The sequence below is a fragment of the Cardiocondyla obscurior genome, linkage group LG02 (assembly GCF_019399895.1).
Source record: "Cardiocondyla obscurior isolate alpha-2009 linkage group LG02, Cobs3.1, whole genome shotgun sequence".
In the NCBI taxonomy this organism is placed as follows: domain Eukaryota; kingdom Metazoa; phylum Arthropoda; class Insecta; order Hymenoptera; family Formicidae; genus Cardiocondyla; species Cardiocondyla obscurior.
Window position 1 is genome coordinate 2,366,070 of NC_091865.1, and position 14,609 is coordinate 2,380,678.

A 14,609-nucleotide genomic window follows, 5' to 3' on the forward strand; every position below is an offset into this window, starting at 1 on the left:
GTTTGCGTCCATTCGTAACCCAAATTAACCCCTTACACGCTCATAATCGATACATCATTATCTGTATGTACATGTATAAACCATAGAACAATACAAATTCACGAGATAAATGTTAACGGATAACAATACGACATAATCTACAATTTTCTCTAAAAACTTATCTTGTAATAAATATAAAAGATACGTGCTGCTTTTCAATTTATTAAGAAAAATAAAAAAGAAAAAAAAATCTGTTATTCATATTTAATTTATATTTAATTAAACATCAAGTAAAATCCAACGCAAATTTATATCATTTAAGTAGTCCTTTTATCATAATTAATTTATTACAATTGAATCAACCAACTATACTTTACGGATAATAATAACGTTATTAAATTTTAGAGTTTACAAAATCATGTTCTGTAATTTCGTTGCAATTAACATGTGTGAATTCAATTTTAATTATAGTGTTTACATGCGCGGGGAATTTTACAAAAAACTACATCATACTGTTTAGCCGCGGACTAAAATTCACAGGCAGATAAGTGCAACGGCGCGGAAGCAACATTGCACGGTGATGAATGCGGTCCTTTTTTATTCGAGCGTGACATTTAATTACGGCACGGACTCGGCACCAGGTTTATAGAGCTTACTAACGATTTCTCGTACAGTGAAATGTGCGCGATGTAATTGCAACACCATCTACACGAGACACCGGCGTAAATAATGTGACGCTATAATGTTAATTAAGCCATTCCCCATTGTTAACCTATAACAATTAATTAGATGATTCTATTCTCTGTGAATACTCTCAAATTAGGGCAACAACGATTCTAACGCGAATTCCGACGATCCAAAATTACCGCAAAGCGCTGCGGCATCGGCGGTAAGCCGCAAACTCGTCAACGGTAAAACCCTGATTATTTTGCATTATTAATAGGAAAGATATGCACCTCTAGAATAGATTAATGATTGACAATTTAATCAGTCGCAAAATTACGACTAAGCCACGAGTACGAATTGCAATTTACGTCGCACGTGTATGTTCACGTAATATGTTGTCGTTAATAAGTTATTAATACCGAAATGGAAACTTATCTAGCTGATCTGATTTTGCAGCCGGTGATTAAATCGCGCAGATTAAATATATTTCTTTGTGACTAACTTCAAAAAGTAAAATTGTCACTTAAAAAGAAAAAGGAAAACAAAATCTGTCTACTATCGATCGTCTCGTCACTGTCCAGCGCGGACCGTGTTATCTAAATAGATGTCTAAACGTTTTTTTCGCCGCGTACTTGTTTACTATTGTTGTACTGACCTTACGCTACGCACGCTCGACTGCCGAATTCGCCGGGCAAACCGGTCTTGCTGCCCGCCACCCGCGCGTCCTCCGCCTTGCGAACTTGGAATGCGAGGACCTGCAGGTCGATGATCTTACGCGACGTTCGACTGCCGAATACGCCAGGCAAACCGGTTCTTGCCGTCCGCCGCCCGCGCGTCCTTCGCCTTGCGAATTTCGAGCGCAAGGTGCTGGCCAGATATAAACACACGCACGCATTCAACTACCGCGGCGAAAAACATTTAGATATCTAGCTTTTCTAGCTCGGTGCTGAACAGTTTTGTTAGACAGCCACGAGATGAAATACTAATTGATTAGCTAATTATTAGGTAACGGTGGAAATCAATTTCCACTCGAGTAGATTGTACCTGCGCAATTTTATTTTTATCATTTTCTTTGGACAAATCAAGAAATGTTTACCTAACTAACGAAATTGCAAGAAAAGCTAAATGAAACGTAACGATTGTAAGATGCTGCTTAGTACGGTTTATTTTCTTTCAATGTCCTCTAAACTCATCAAAACTTCTTGCCTATCTGACTTGTTTCGCTGCTCGCTGCCAATTTATGCACTTTTTCAAGAAGTTATAATTTATTATTAAAAAAAAAGAAAATGTCAAAAAAAATGACAGAGAGGAAAAGATTGCCCGCGACACCTAAAGAATCTCGTTTGCTCTTTCGGAAACTTTTACTGTTTCAGGCACTTCTTAGAGGCGCTTTGACTCAACAGAGCGCTGTTATCCTCGTCTGCATGGCAATCGACCGTTATGTTTGCATGCTGCACCCTCATCGCTATCACAAACACTCTTCTAAAAGGGTAAGCTAATTTGTTGTTTATACTATCTCATTAATTATTAAATTATTAACTAATAAATTCTTATAATAAACACTAATGTATTTTATCGAATCTATAATTACGTATGATCGATAATTGTTGAAATATCAACTTAAAAATGTGTGCAAATAGCGTGGAATTGAATATAAAAATATTGCATTATAAACATTAAAGTAAAATATAAAAGAAAAAATAATTTTAATAATATTGATTACAATCGGAAACGATTAATTATATTTTTAGGAGCGTTTAATTTTTTTAGTAAAATCATTGAATCTCTATTTGATCAAATCTCCAAAAGCAAGTAAAGTCTCGAAGACAAGTTTTATCGATGCCATTCTTTTTTATGGCACAAACCTAGTGTTAAGTATCATCGAGATTAACCTCGTTCTGATCTTAGAAGACGATCAATGGAATGGCACTCGACCTTGCCTTTCCGCAAGTAGTAGGGATCAACGTTTGCACGACGTATTCTTCTCCTTTGTTACATTGGTAATTCGTGAACAAAAAATATTATTTAGAAATATATTAAAATATTACAAATAAAAGTTATAAACATTAATACAAAAAAAATATAAAAATTGTGAGAATTTTTTGTGGCATTTGTGATAAATTACTTTTCTTACGTGAATTTATCTTTTTCCTTCGCGTAATGAATATAAAATAATGCCATAAAGTGTGCAAACTTAATACAGAAGTACATTTAATTAATTTAGGGCATCAAGGAAATGCAGACGTCGCGGTTTGCTTTTTGAATTTCTTTTTCTGTCTTTGATCAAAATGTTTGACTTTAAAATGTACTTTTCATTAGATAAAAGCTTTTGTATGTTCTTGCATATGTGGAGAATGGATTAATTTTTATTACTAGGACCAATTACTTATTACTTAAATTATACCGTACAAAGAAACTCTCAGTGTATTATAACTACACAAAGGTTATAAACGATGATACTTAAAAAAGAAAAAAAAATTAAAATAAGTAAAATAGAATGCATAATATTAACAGTCTTACGAATTTTACGATGCATTGAAATTATAAGATACATTCTCGGTTGAGATTCACTGAAAATATTATCGAAGATATTATCGGCGTTAAATGGTGTAAAGGCTGATATTCGCTGCGCATTGTGAACATCAGAAACAAAGACCGAGTTGCTGCGAACTTTGAACTAAATACGTGCTAGACAGTCGAATATTGCACCAAATGAGTTAGGCTGATGTAACGCGGAACTCTATCTGCAGACTAATATAGTATGATAAGAGCAAATATGAAATCGCAATTGAGAAGCAACAGCCACTATCGATCGGTCGTAAAAAGAGACAGAGCCGAGGTCTGCTAGAATTTGGCCGAACGTTCGATAGGCGGAAAATTACAGAATGAATGGAAGACACGAGTCAGCGATTTGTTAGAAGTCTTTTTTCTACCTCTGATTTTTACACGTTGCCCTTTCTCGTTTTAGCGATTGTGCAAATAGCAATTGTATTATTCTTCTATTTTATATTGTGCAATCACGTTTGATGGCCCATTGTAAAAAGAACAAGACATTGCAAAATATAATATTTACGTATTAATTATATTTGATAAATAATTTGTTGCTCTTGAAAATATATAAATTATAGATAACTGAAAGTTGAAAGATCAATTGTAATTACGAATTATTGTTTTATCTCAGTTAAATTTTTGCCATAAATTATATCATAAATATAATGTTAGCTTAACTTTTTTTTTTTTAATATCTCAAAAAAAAATAAATAAAGAGAAAAATTAGAAATCCGGATATTTTAAAGCACTCGGTATTTGTCTGCACGTATATTTTGTTCTGGTTACGCGATTCATTGCTACGGTTGCGGGAATAAAAGGATACGCGGCATAGGCGAATGAGAGTCCACGATTGCATTTTGCATTCTGATGTGCTTTTAAATCTCCTCTGAAATTCATTTTGACGGTTAATCCAGAATAAACCGACGCGCGTTCGAGCTTCGACAGAGCATAGTGTGAAACCACAGGCATATTATGGATCGCCGGAGAAGGATTCTAATACTAATATTGTTCGTGAACTTTACAGTTGTTAAGCAAAAGTTATCTTCAAAGCACTCAACTTATGTTATAGCTATTCGTGGAAGGAAGGTGTTGCAAAATTGTTAGATTTTATATTAGATTAACTCATCATAATCGACAGGCCAAATTTTACAAGTAATTCAATAGAATAAAAATTAAGAGTTTTTTTTATATATATTTAAACAAATTACTTCTTTAATTTCGTAAGAGAAAGTTTAGAATTTTTTATTTATAAATGCAGCACAGACGTATGTATTTATTTAATTTTCACACCTTTTTATTATGCTTAAAAAGAAAAAAAGAACAGAAATAATCTTTATTATTTTTATTTTATCGCTTAGTAGCGTGAAATACATTAAGATTCTAAAGGACTAAGAGATTATTTTTTTAAATTAAAACTTTAATTTTCTATTCCGTTAAGCTTTTTCAATTTTTTAAAATATTTATTTTAATAGCTCGTACGTCTATACATATAACTATAATATATAAAGATATAAGAAAGATGTTTCACAAACGTGGCGTCGAAGTATCGATATTTTAGCTGCAGCGATATTAAAATTTTTAAAGCAACGTTTAACGAGAAATATCTCTAGCTTTTAAACTCAAATGATTACGAGCGATGGGTGATATCGGATTGTCGTATTTTACGAATATAGTGATTATAATATGCAACAAAAAAAAATATATATATTCTTTAGATTTATAAATACAAATATTTCTAAAGATCTTTATATTCATGAATAAAATGATTGTATCAACAGATACACAATGAATTCTATTTTCAAACTAAGCTTCAAACTAATTGAATAGGTTTGCTAATATCTGCAATTTTCATTGAGCAACGATTTTACTTGAAACGACAATTGTCTGTAATCAATCAATTATTCGATTATTCACTTCATATCGTGTTTAACAAGAGTAAATTTACTGTTGAAAGATCGAATGAATCGAGAGAATTGGAGAGAGAATAAATCTCTGCAGAGATAGAAGAAATGTTCGAAACGAATGACATCGATTGAGACGAAATTCCGTTTGAAACAATCATAAAAGAATTGTATTTGTTTCTACTATAGTAGAAAATGATCATAAAGAAAACTTTTTACACATTTAAATTATTTAAAAGAATTACGCATAAATATAAAAAAAAATATATATAAATTAGATAACTTTATTATAAGAGAAAAATAAAAAAAAAAGATAAGATTCTGATATAAAAAATAAATTATTGACGCGTACAAAATACTTTTGTAATAATAATTAACGTTTAATATTTAATATTAAAATTAAAAAAACGGTAAATAAAACGTGATTAATATGAATAATAAAAAATATTATATTAGAAGCGCTGAAACTTGTTGCGATATTAAAGGATTGAAAAGTATATCACATATTAAACATTACTTCACCGAGACATATGTTTAATTGGAAATTTGCAATGTTGCACTTCAGATTTCCGATAAAAGGAAAAAAAAGAGAAAAAAGAAAATAGTCCGTGGTAATCGTTTGAGTAAAGAACGCGTGATATACTACGCTACGAAGTGTGGAATGTGTGCAAACAAGCCTCGGTATTGGCCGATAGAAATATATGATAGAGGCAAATACACGTATTTATTCATACGCGTAACACACCTATGAAATTCTCGACGTATAGGTAAGAGAGAGTGATCGTTTTCTGTCTATGTTGACACAGTATTACATGCGGCAGGGCTGCGTGGCAGTGATGTCGACCACTTGGATAGCAAGCGTGGCAATTTTCGGAGTTCTAGTACTCCCTAGAGGTGGTTACTACTTCAACGGATCCGGTCTACTCGCCTGCGACCCCTTCTTCGCTAGAGCGTCCCTTAGGTATTGCCGTAGCGAACGTCGGTGATAAGCCTGACGTTTCACGATCTCGCCCGTCGCGTTTGTTCACCGCGCCGGTGACCAATTGTGGACAATTACAATTTAATGTCGAAAACGCCGCCGCGCGGTCGATCGCCTTTGGGTGAACACCAAAGGCGATCAACCGTGAAAGATAACGATATATCTACGTTAATGTTCCCTTCCGGTACGCTTAAAGTCTGATCTAAACCGGTGCTAAATACGAAAGACCATCCCTCCGAGCTATCGTAATGTTTTTATCGGGTCGGTAGTTAAGATACTATCCCGCCGCATTTGTTCAAACCGAGGTATATCCATTTACATCACGGCTTTTGTAAACGTTACTACGTAAATCGAAAAGAAAGATTTAAAGGTAATTTAAATGCACTCGGGGGGGTAGAGTCACGAAATACATTGCAAAACATGTTAATTACGTTAATTTATAACAGAGAAAGTTGAAACAGATGTATCGTAAATTTGTTTTTGTCGTGCTGTTGTACTGTACTAATAAACTTTGCGCACGTATCATCAGATTTCGCGCAATCTGCTTTTGCAAATATAATTTTATTGCGTTCACGAGATATCACCTACGCCGCGTCTCATTATATTTTCGCTCACGTGTGACATACTAATTATTGCCTTTGCTCTGAATCGGAAAATACTCATTATTATATTTCCTTTTTCAGAATTCTGGTGTGTTGCTGTTTTTATTTCCCGACGACAATGGTGCTGATGTATTGCTACGGCTCAGCCTTCCACGTTAACAAACTACGCTTGAAAAGAGTAGTCTGCGTTAATACGCCGGAGGTCATTAGCGGCGGCCATATAGAAAGGGTAAGTCAAGTTCATTCCCTTTGTAAATGAAATTCAAATCGACAAGCTATTCGTTCAACGATAATTAACAAAACATTCTCGTTAAATGAGAAAGAAAAACATTACATCGACAAGTCATTCGATTCGTACAAAGTGCGTTATTCAGTGTAAACTGGCATTGTGAAAATGAAATATCGTTGGCTATCTTTTATGTTTGTGACAATTAAAAATAACGTTATTATATGTATGAATGCAATCTTGACTTTTCTTTCTTTAAATAAATTTAATACAGCACATTTCACGACTGCGTACAGAATTTATAAAATTTATAAAAAAAAAGCAGTAAAAAGTATTATTATTTTTTTTTTTTTGCTCTATTTTTAGAAGTTTTCCAAGTTACGTTATTTCGAAATATTTTCAACAGCAAAATGGGAGCGTTGAGTGTATAACAAGATTTCGTAAAGTTTAAATTATATTCGTATTTATGTTAACGCGTCGATATTAAGTCGGGTGCTACATGTGCGCGTATAAACGGTCGTTGAAACAGACAATCTTTAGCAGGCACTTTTGAAACTTTGTGTTTCACGCAACTGACTGTTTGCGTCAAGTTCACGTCTTTCAGTAAATTGCGCAATGAAATTATAAAGCTTGCAAGCAGATATACCGAAGAACTTTATGCAAGAGTTTACGCAAGATTCCAAAGTGCAGTCTCGCGAAAGGGCAGCAACTCGTAAACTAGTTTCTAAATCTGTTGAAATTTGTTGAAACACGGAAGATTCACATGGAAGGTTGTATCTCGTAACGAATGAACATGAAATTCGGGGATAGTTGGCATGAGGAAAAATCGACTAATCTTGCCACCAATATATCTTTTAAAGCAAAGATGCCAAATATATTCGTTTCGAGGTCACAGGGACTACCGCCAAAGGCGGTATGAGAAATTTGCAGGGACATAGCGCGAAAATGATCCTAATGTTGGAAATTGGAACGAAATATCGTCAGTTTGAATAAAATTTATAGATTGATAAAAACAATAATAATGAAAGATATATATTTTTAAAAGAAACGATAACTTGTCGTGGTCACGTGTATATTAAATTACGTGTATTTTATTTTATATTAATTTTAAAATTTTAATTTATCGTGGTTTACTAAAGAAAATTCCACAGGGCGACTTAACGAATTCGATTTGCAATGACTGGATAGTTAGTGAGAGAAAAAAGAACGAGTAACCGATATCCGCGAAAAGACGCGTGCTTTGGCTGATAGAACCCGCACTCTGGTGTCTCTTTGGATCGGCATCTTCAGTATTATCGGTAGGACAACCGTCCGAAGCAAGATAGATGGTCCGAACGGCTAAGCCAGCGTCGCTTGAATTCGCTGTCGCTCGCTGTCGTCTGCGATGCATTGAATTCATCTACGATAACGAGCTTCTAAGGTCGTTCTCGTTGGCCTAAAGCTATGCACTAGACATTGAGCGATCGCGGCAGCAACACTGGCTCTATTCGCCAATCTAGCGATTCCGGAAAATAGTCGCGAAAGCTTAACAATACCTAGTAGAACGCAAATACGAGCTGGCGAGGACCTTTGAATAAATGGAATTCGGAGAATCATCGTGTATTCAAAGGGAGAATGGTGATCAATAAACGAGCGATCGTGAATATTTCGAGAATAATTGTTCAACGGCGAACATCGCGAATAATTAGGCCGTTTGCGTAAACATATAATATAAAGTTCACGTTTGCCCACCCATTTAACTTTTCGATTTATGTCTTAATTAATTATTGCTTCCTGCTTCAGTGTTATCACAACTATTTCCTATCCAAAATATATCCTAATATTTTTATTTCGAAATAATGTATCTTAAAGTAAAATCTTCGTAACTAAGTAAAATTTCCTGTTAAAAATAGAGGCGAACCATATATTATCAACCATGCCGGTGGTTTTTTTTTAATGGTCGTAAGAATTCTCGTGACCCGATTTAAGTAACCCTATTCTAAAAGCTTCCTCTTCTTAATTCCGTTCTAAAAAACGAATCCTACGCCTCGAAAATTTTGGCAAGCTACTCCGACACGAGAGCCGACACGCTTTTGGCTTTTTCCACCTCAACCCCCGCGTGACGCTTTCGTGGTCAAACCACTACCAATGCCTTTCTTCAGGATGTGCGCCCCAGTTTTCGCGGCAAACAATATTTTTCTTCTTCCACCCCCCGCGTTGCCCCTGCTCCGCGTTTCCCATCCCAGGAAATCGCATTTATCTTGACATTAGCCAGAACCATCCTGCAAAGAGGCCAGAGAGTTCCGACCTTGTTCCCACTGGGTGCACTTGCTTATTTCAATTCTTTTTTACCGCGCTATGTTTTGTTATTCGTACTTAGTAATATCGCACCATTAATAAAAAAAAAAAAAAATAAAGATCTTCTCAGCAAATTTATTTTTACTAATGTTCTTTTTATGTCAAAACAAAGCTTAAAATCTGTTACTCGTAATGTATTTCTGTTTACTATCTAAAGAATATATTACTAAAATTAATATTTTTTAAAAGCGTCCAATGGATTTGATTTTTATTTTGCGTCAATAAGAAACTTCCGAAACCTCTACTTAACTAACTTTGATCTAACAATCCTACTTTAATTCCACCTATATCCAGACTCTAGATTCTAGTTTCGACATCGTAAGTTGCCTCACCGATTCTCTAGAGCTCTGCTAAGAGAAGTCGAGCGTTTAAGACCTAAGTAAATCGAGAAAATTAAAGGCGCAACGACTAAGTCAATCAAAATGTAGAAAAACGTTTCTAAAGAAACTTATATTGTTTTCTTCTGACAAACGGTGTATTTAATAATAAAATCTCAAGATCAATTCATTTTGTATCGTTTTCATTATCGAGAATATTTAATAAATTTCCAGAGTTTAAAAATTATTTTAACGAATAAAAGTGTGAAATAATCCTATAATATTAACCTAAATAAAAAAAATTTTTTATATTTTTATTATTGTATTATACAATAATAATAATACCCACCCCGCACGGAATTAAAATATTTTTTTTTTTGCAAATAAAATAATCAGATTTATTATATCAAAAAATCATTTTTTATTATCAAATGGAGTTGTTTGAATGAAAAGCGATAGTGCTGAATCATTCGGCGATCATTTTCGTGCTATTTAGGTCACGTCTATAGGGATTTTCACGTTTTAATGCAAAAAAAAAAAAAAATATTAGAAATTATTGCTTTACCTAATCTACCGTCGTTGAAGCATTGAAAAATTACCATCTAGTACCATGAACGCGCGACGACTTAATCATTATAAATCATCTTACTGCGAGATCATTAACCCAATTCAAGTGACAGTCTCTGTAGCAGTTGCACTATGTACTATTTCTGCTATGTCGTCGCCAAAAAAAATTCTCGTCATTCTTTCCTTTTAAATAATTTTTTTTTTTTTCACGCGGGAGCTAATGGCGCGTAGCTGCACACATTAATATATTTCTACCCCACGCGACGTGTTATCACCTACGACAAAGCGTGATCCGCGATTTGAATCAATTTGAACGTATTCGAACGTGAATATTACCGAACTGAAAGATCGTCCCTCTGCGCGTGCATCGCAACGTGTCTTAAAGCGTGTGTCCGCTTTCAAACTTTATCGCAAAACGGTCCGTAATCGGTAGAGGAATCCGTGGATCGTTATGTTCCCCCCCTTCATTCCTGCAGCCCGGGCTCGTGTTTTCCGGGTAGGCAGGATCTCGAGACAAAATGGTTTAAGTGCGCAAGCATGATGGCAGAATGGGGAATTACAAGCCGAGGGCGGGTAGGAATCTTTCTCTCCCTGGCCTCCCGACGAGTCTCGACGGTCGGAAACCACTTCCCGTGGGCGTTCATGCTTTATGTCATGGTCAACGTCCGTCGACCGTTGTCGACAGCGTGCGAGTTTACGATATTAATGAATCGGCTGAATCGATTACCCTGACGGTCCGATATTAATGTTCTGAAATTACCGGTTACGAGACGGGACACCCACACAAATGCTTCAGCGCCATTCAAATTACTGCAATTGTTAGGTGGAAACCTATTGGGGATTCAAACTTTCTGGTGCAATTTGGGAGAACGTTTAAATTGCATCTCGCGTACCTGGGATTGTAAAGTATAAAGAGTTGCAACGAGAGAAAGAAAGAGTAAAAAGGTGAAGAAATATTATACCAGACATGTCTCTCATGTACTGCAGGTTGTATATCAAGCAGCGCAAGTCCACTCTTTTTCTTGGTTTGTAATATTTTTAGATTTTATTGTCACGACCGCTGTAATAATATCAGAAAAAGAGCTCGCTGCTTTCGTTACGACGGTAAAGTTAATATTTTTATTGGAATGTATATTTGCAAAGTTACGGCGACAATAAACATAAACCAAATATCAAAAATAAAAAACCTTAGAGTTTAAAAAAACTATTATTTTTCATGCAGTTGACACAATACAAATCTTCCTTTTTTTTTCAATATATTGCTCTTATAAAAAAATTAATTAGTTAAATAATTCTGTCGATAACAAAATTTTTAATTATTATGAAACATTAATTAGAATACAAAAAGAAAATATTTAGCCTTCTTTATTTTGTTTTTAAAAGAGTGACTCGCGTATTCTTTCATCATACTTAAATTTCATATTTACTACCTCAAGTAAATCTTCATTAAGATGAAATAGAACGCATTCTACGATACATTTTGTTTTATTTTGTGTGAAACATCTCTACGACCCACTTCTCTCGTAGCAACAACTTTTTAGTACTGTTTAAACTTTTAAAATCAAGTTCTTCATATCGTTGCATTATCAAATCGCATCGGTTTATTACACGCTTTTTTCATATTTTTTATTATTTCTTTCACGTTTCGAGTAATTAATAGAGCGTATAAAACAAATTGTTATATTAAAAAAAAAAACAAGCTAAGTAGCTGTCTAATGTTAATGGAAAATGTGAGTGCTGGCTTATTTCTAAATAAATTCGCCGTTCAACCGCGCTTATATTATCTATCTTCGTTCTTTACGATACGTGAACTCGATGTAGGTCAATGGATGCGGGAATGTCTTCTAAAGGCATTCTCTACCGATGTGTGAGAGATTTTCTGCTCGAAAGAAAGAAAAGGAGTACAATACGCCACTTATTCGAGGGGGATAAAAACGAAGACCATTATGTATTTGCGTTCGTCAACTAACACCGAGACTGACCCGAAAATTTTAGGTAGAACTCGCCGAAGTAAGACGAAAAGTCCTTTACGGTTTTTAAAAATTCTCAGTAATTTTCAACAAAAAAATAAATTAATTAATTTACGCGTGAAAGCAACAAGGAAGCGCGGATTTGAGCAAGAGCGCGATAGACAGCGGGCGGAGTCAACTCGCGCGTAATAATTTTATTTCGCTAGTTTTGCACGCGAGAAAGAAATCGCTTTACTTCGCTCGTGTATTATTATCTCGTATCGCTCGCGCGTTGCTCCGCCCGCTGTCTAATTTTTAAAAACCGTAAAGGACTTTTCGTCTTACTTCGGCGAGTTCTACCTAAAATTTTCGGGTCAGTCCACTGATCTGAGACACCCTGTATATGTAGGACGAATCTTATTTGAAATATTATACGCGCCGTAGAGAAACGTGGATGAAATAGAATTAATAGAAAGGTAGTATTAACGAATGAAGTACTGATGTAGACGAAGAAAAAGAGAGAGAGAGAGAGAGAAAGAGGTAAAGACGGAAAATCATCGGGATGATCCTTATTGCGAAAATCCACGAATTCAATCTGGAGTTTCGAACCCATTTGATTCCTCATCTGATTCGTTCCACCTCGTTATCTCGCGATAAGTAGGAGTAAGATGAGGTACGGAGAAGAACGGGTAAAATAGGATGAAGAAATTGAAGGTGGTTTTAGAACCCTGCGAATGCTCGGTGACCGTATGATATCCTTGTGAATTTCAAGTGACCTGTTAGATTTGACATCGTGGTCTGGACGTTATCCAACGTTACGTTTTGAGTTCTTTGATGTTTCTTTCTTATTTAAATCGAAGATTAATCGTTGATAATTATCGTTTAAATCTGTTGGCTTTAGTTGTTTTTAGGAGATAATTTTCTTACATGTATGCAAACTCGTTAATGCCAGTAAAATGTAAATGTTCACAAATTTTTGCGTAATTATTCTATTAGCGTATTAAAAAATGTTTGATTTAACTTCGTCGTTGAGCAGCGTGATACGTGCCGCTTTAATGATTCCAATTTAACACTCGTCCAATAATTTTTTCAAATATGTATCTTTTTTTGTTACGTCAAAATGGCTATTGAAACTATTGGACTGTCGCTTTTGATATACAGCTTTCGATTTTACACTCAGCTATAGTGCCCTGCCATGATTCGATTTTGATTGAAGTAAGTGGTCATTTCTCTTGTTGTAGAACTTTGAAGAGAGGTGCAAGAAGAATTTATAGAATAATAGTAATTTTCTGCAATTTTTTTAATACGTAGCACGTAAAAAAAAGACGCGATTAAATTAAGAAATATCTACGTGACAATTTATTTTATAAGAACGTAATATTTTTTTTTTCTACTTTTTATGTTTGTTTCTTTGTCGAAAGGCTAACTAAAAGAAGTTTAAGAATTTTCCTCTTCAGTAAAACAATAGATTAGTTTCTTCCCTTCAGCTGCAGTTAGTATTTTTCGATTTTAGTTTACAACTTATCATCGGCGAACTTTTTCTTTCGCAGCCGTACATCCCGAGAGAACTACGGCAGGTTGGTTTCAGAATTGGTATCGTCTAGAATATAAGAACTTCGCGTCTAAAGAAAATCGTAACGGTATAAAGAGTTATCGGAGAATGTTACTGCCATAAATGTAAGAACAATGCAGTAGATATATCAAACACGGGACGTGCAATAATTCCATTATAATATTTAAAGAACATTAACAACTTAAATAATTTTGCTCGTTAAAGCGGCTCTTCATTTTGCAACTCGTTTATGTTAAATTTAAAATTAAAAAAAAAATTTATATAACATAAATTTGTATTACTTTAGAATTTAAAGTTTAGATAATGTAATTATTATCATACTCATTAAACATAGATAATTTTCTAATTAATTATACATATATATTATATGTATAATATATATACATATATGTATAATATTATATGTATAATGAGAAATAATAACTGAGATATAGATAATAAGTTATAATATTAGTACCATGCATTGTACATAATATTAAAAAGGAATAATCAAAAAATCGCTTAGTGGATTACGTGTTTCCAGCGGCAGAGTTTTCAGTAACGGAATATAATGAGATTTCTAGTTTTGCAGAGAGAAAATTGAAAAGCACCGAAAGTTTTTCTTACACATTACGGCACTTGTTTTCTACAGCGTGGACGAAATAAATTTTTACAAGGAGATTGCACCTGCGAGAAACGTTATAATCTTTACGTCAACGTACCGATACCTGTGGCGAAAGGGACATTTTTCACTTTAAATCTTTTTTTTCCGAGAGATGACGTGCGTTGTATTCAACAAGCAGTAATATCTTTTAAAACAGCGTTTATGAGATTTTGTTTATTTTTTCTCGCACGTTGAGGGAAAGACCCTCAGAGTTTGTATGTAACCACCCGCGACTTTAGTGCGACGATAAGAGCGGCGTGCATACGAGCCACCGTCAGCTTACTTCCATTACAATAGAGTAATGGAAAAAAAAAGAAAAA

The 14,609-nt window shown here is 34.4% G+C and overlaps 1 protein-coding gene across 3 annotated transcripts in view; it reads left to right on the top strand.

Annotated features, from left to right (window-relative positions):
• Window positions 1–14,609, top strand: part of LOC139111279 (trace amine-associated receptor 9) — a 58,682-nt gene that overhangs the window by 29,932 nt on the left and 14,141 nt on the right. For all 3 annotated transcript variants that reach the window (XM_070671438.1, XM_070671447.1, XM_070671456.1), the window contains 3 exons: window positions 2,019–2,135; window positions 5,903–6,057; window positions 6,759–6,906. In XM_070671438.1, coding sequence (XP_070527539.1) covers window positions 2,019–2,135; window positions 5,903–6,057; window positions 6,759–6,906 — 420 coding nt within the window. The remainder of the gene's footprint in view (window positions 1–2,018; window positions 2,136–5,902; window positions 6,058–6,758; window positions 6,907–14,609) is intronic.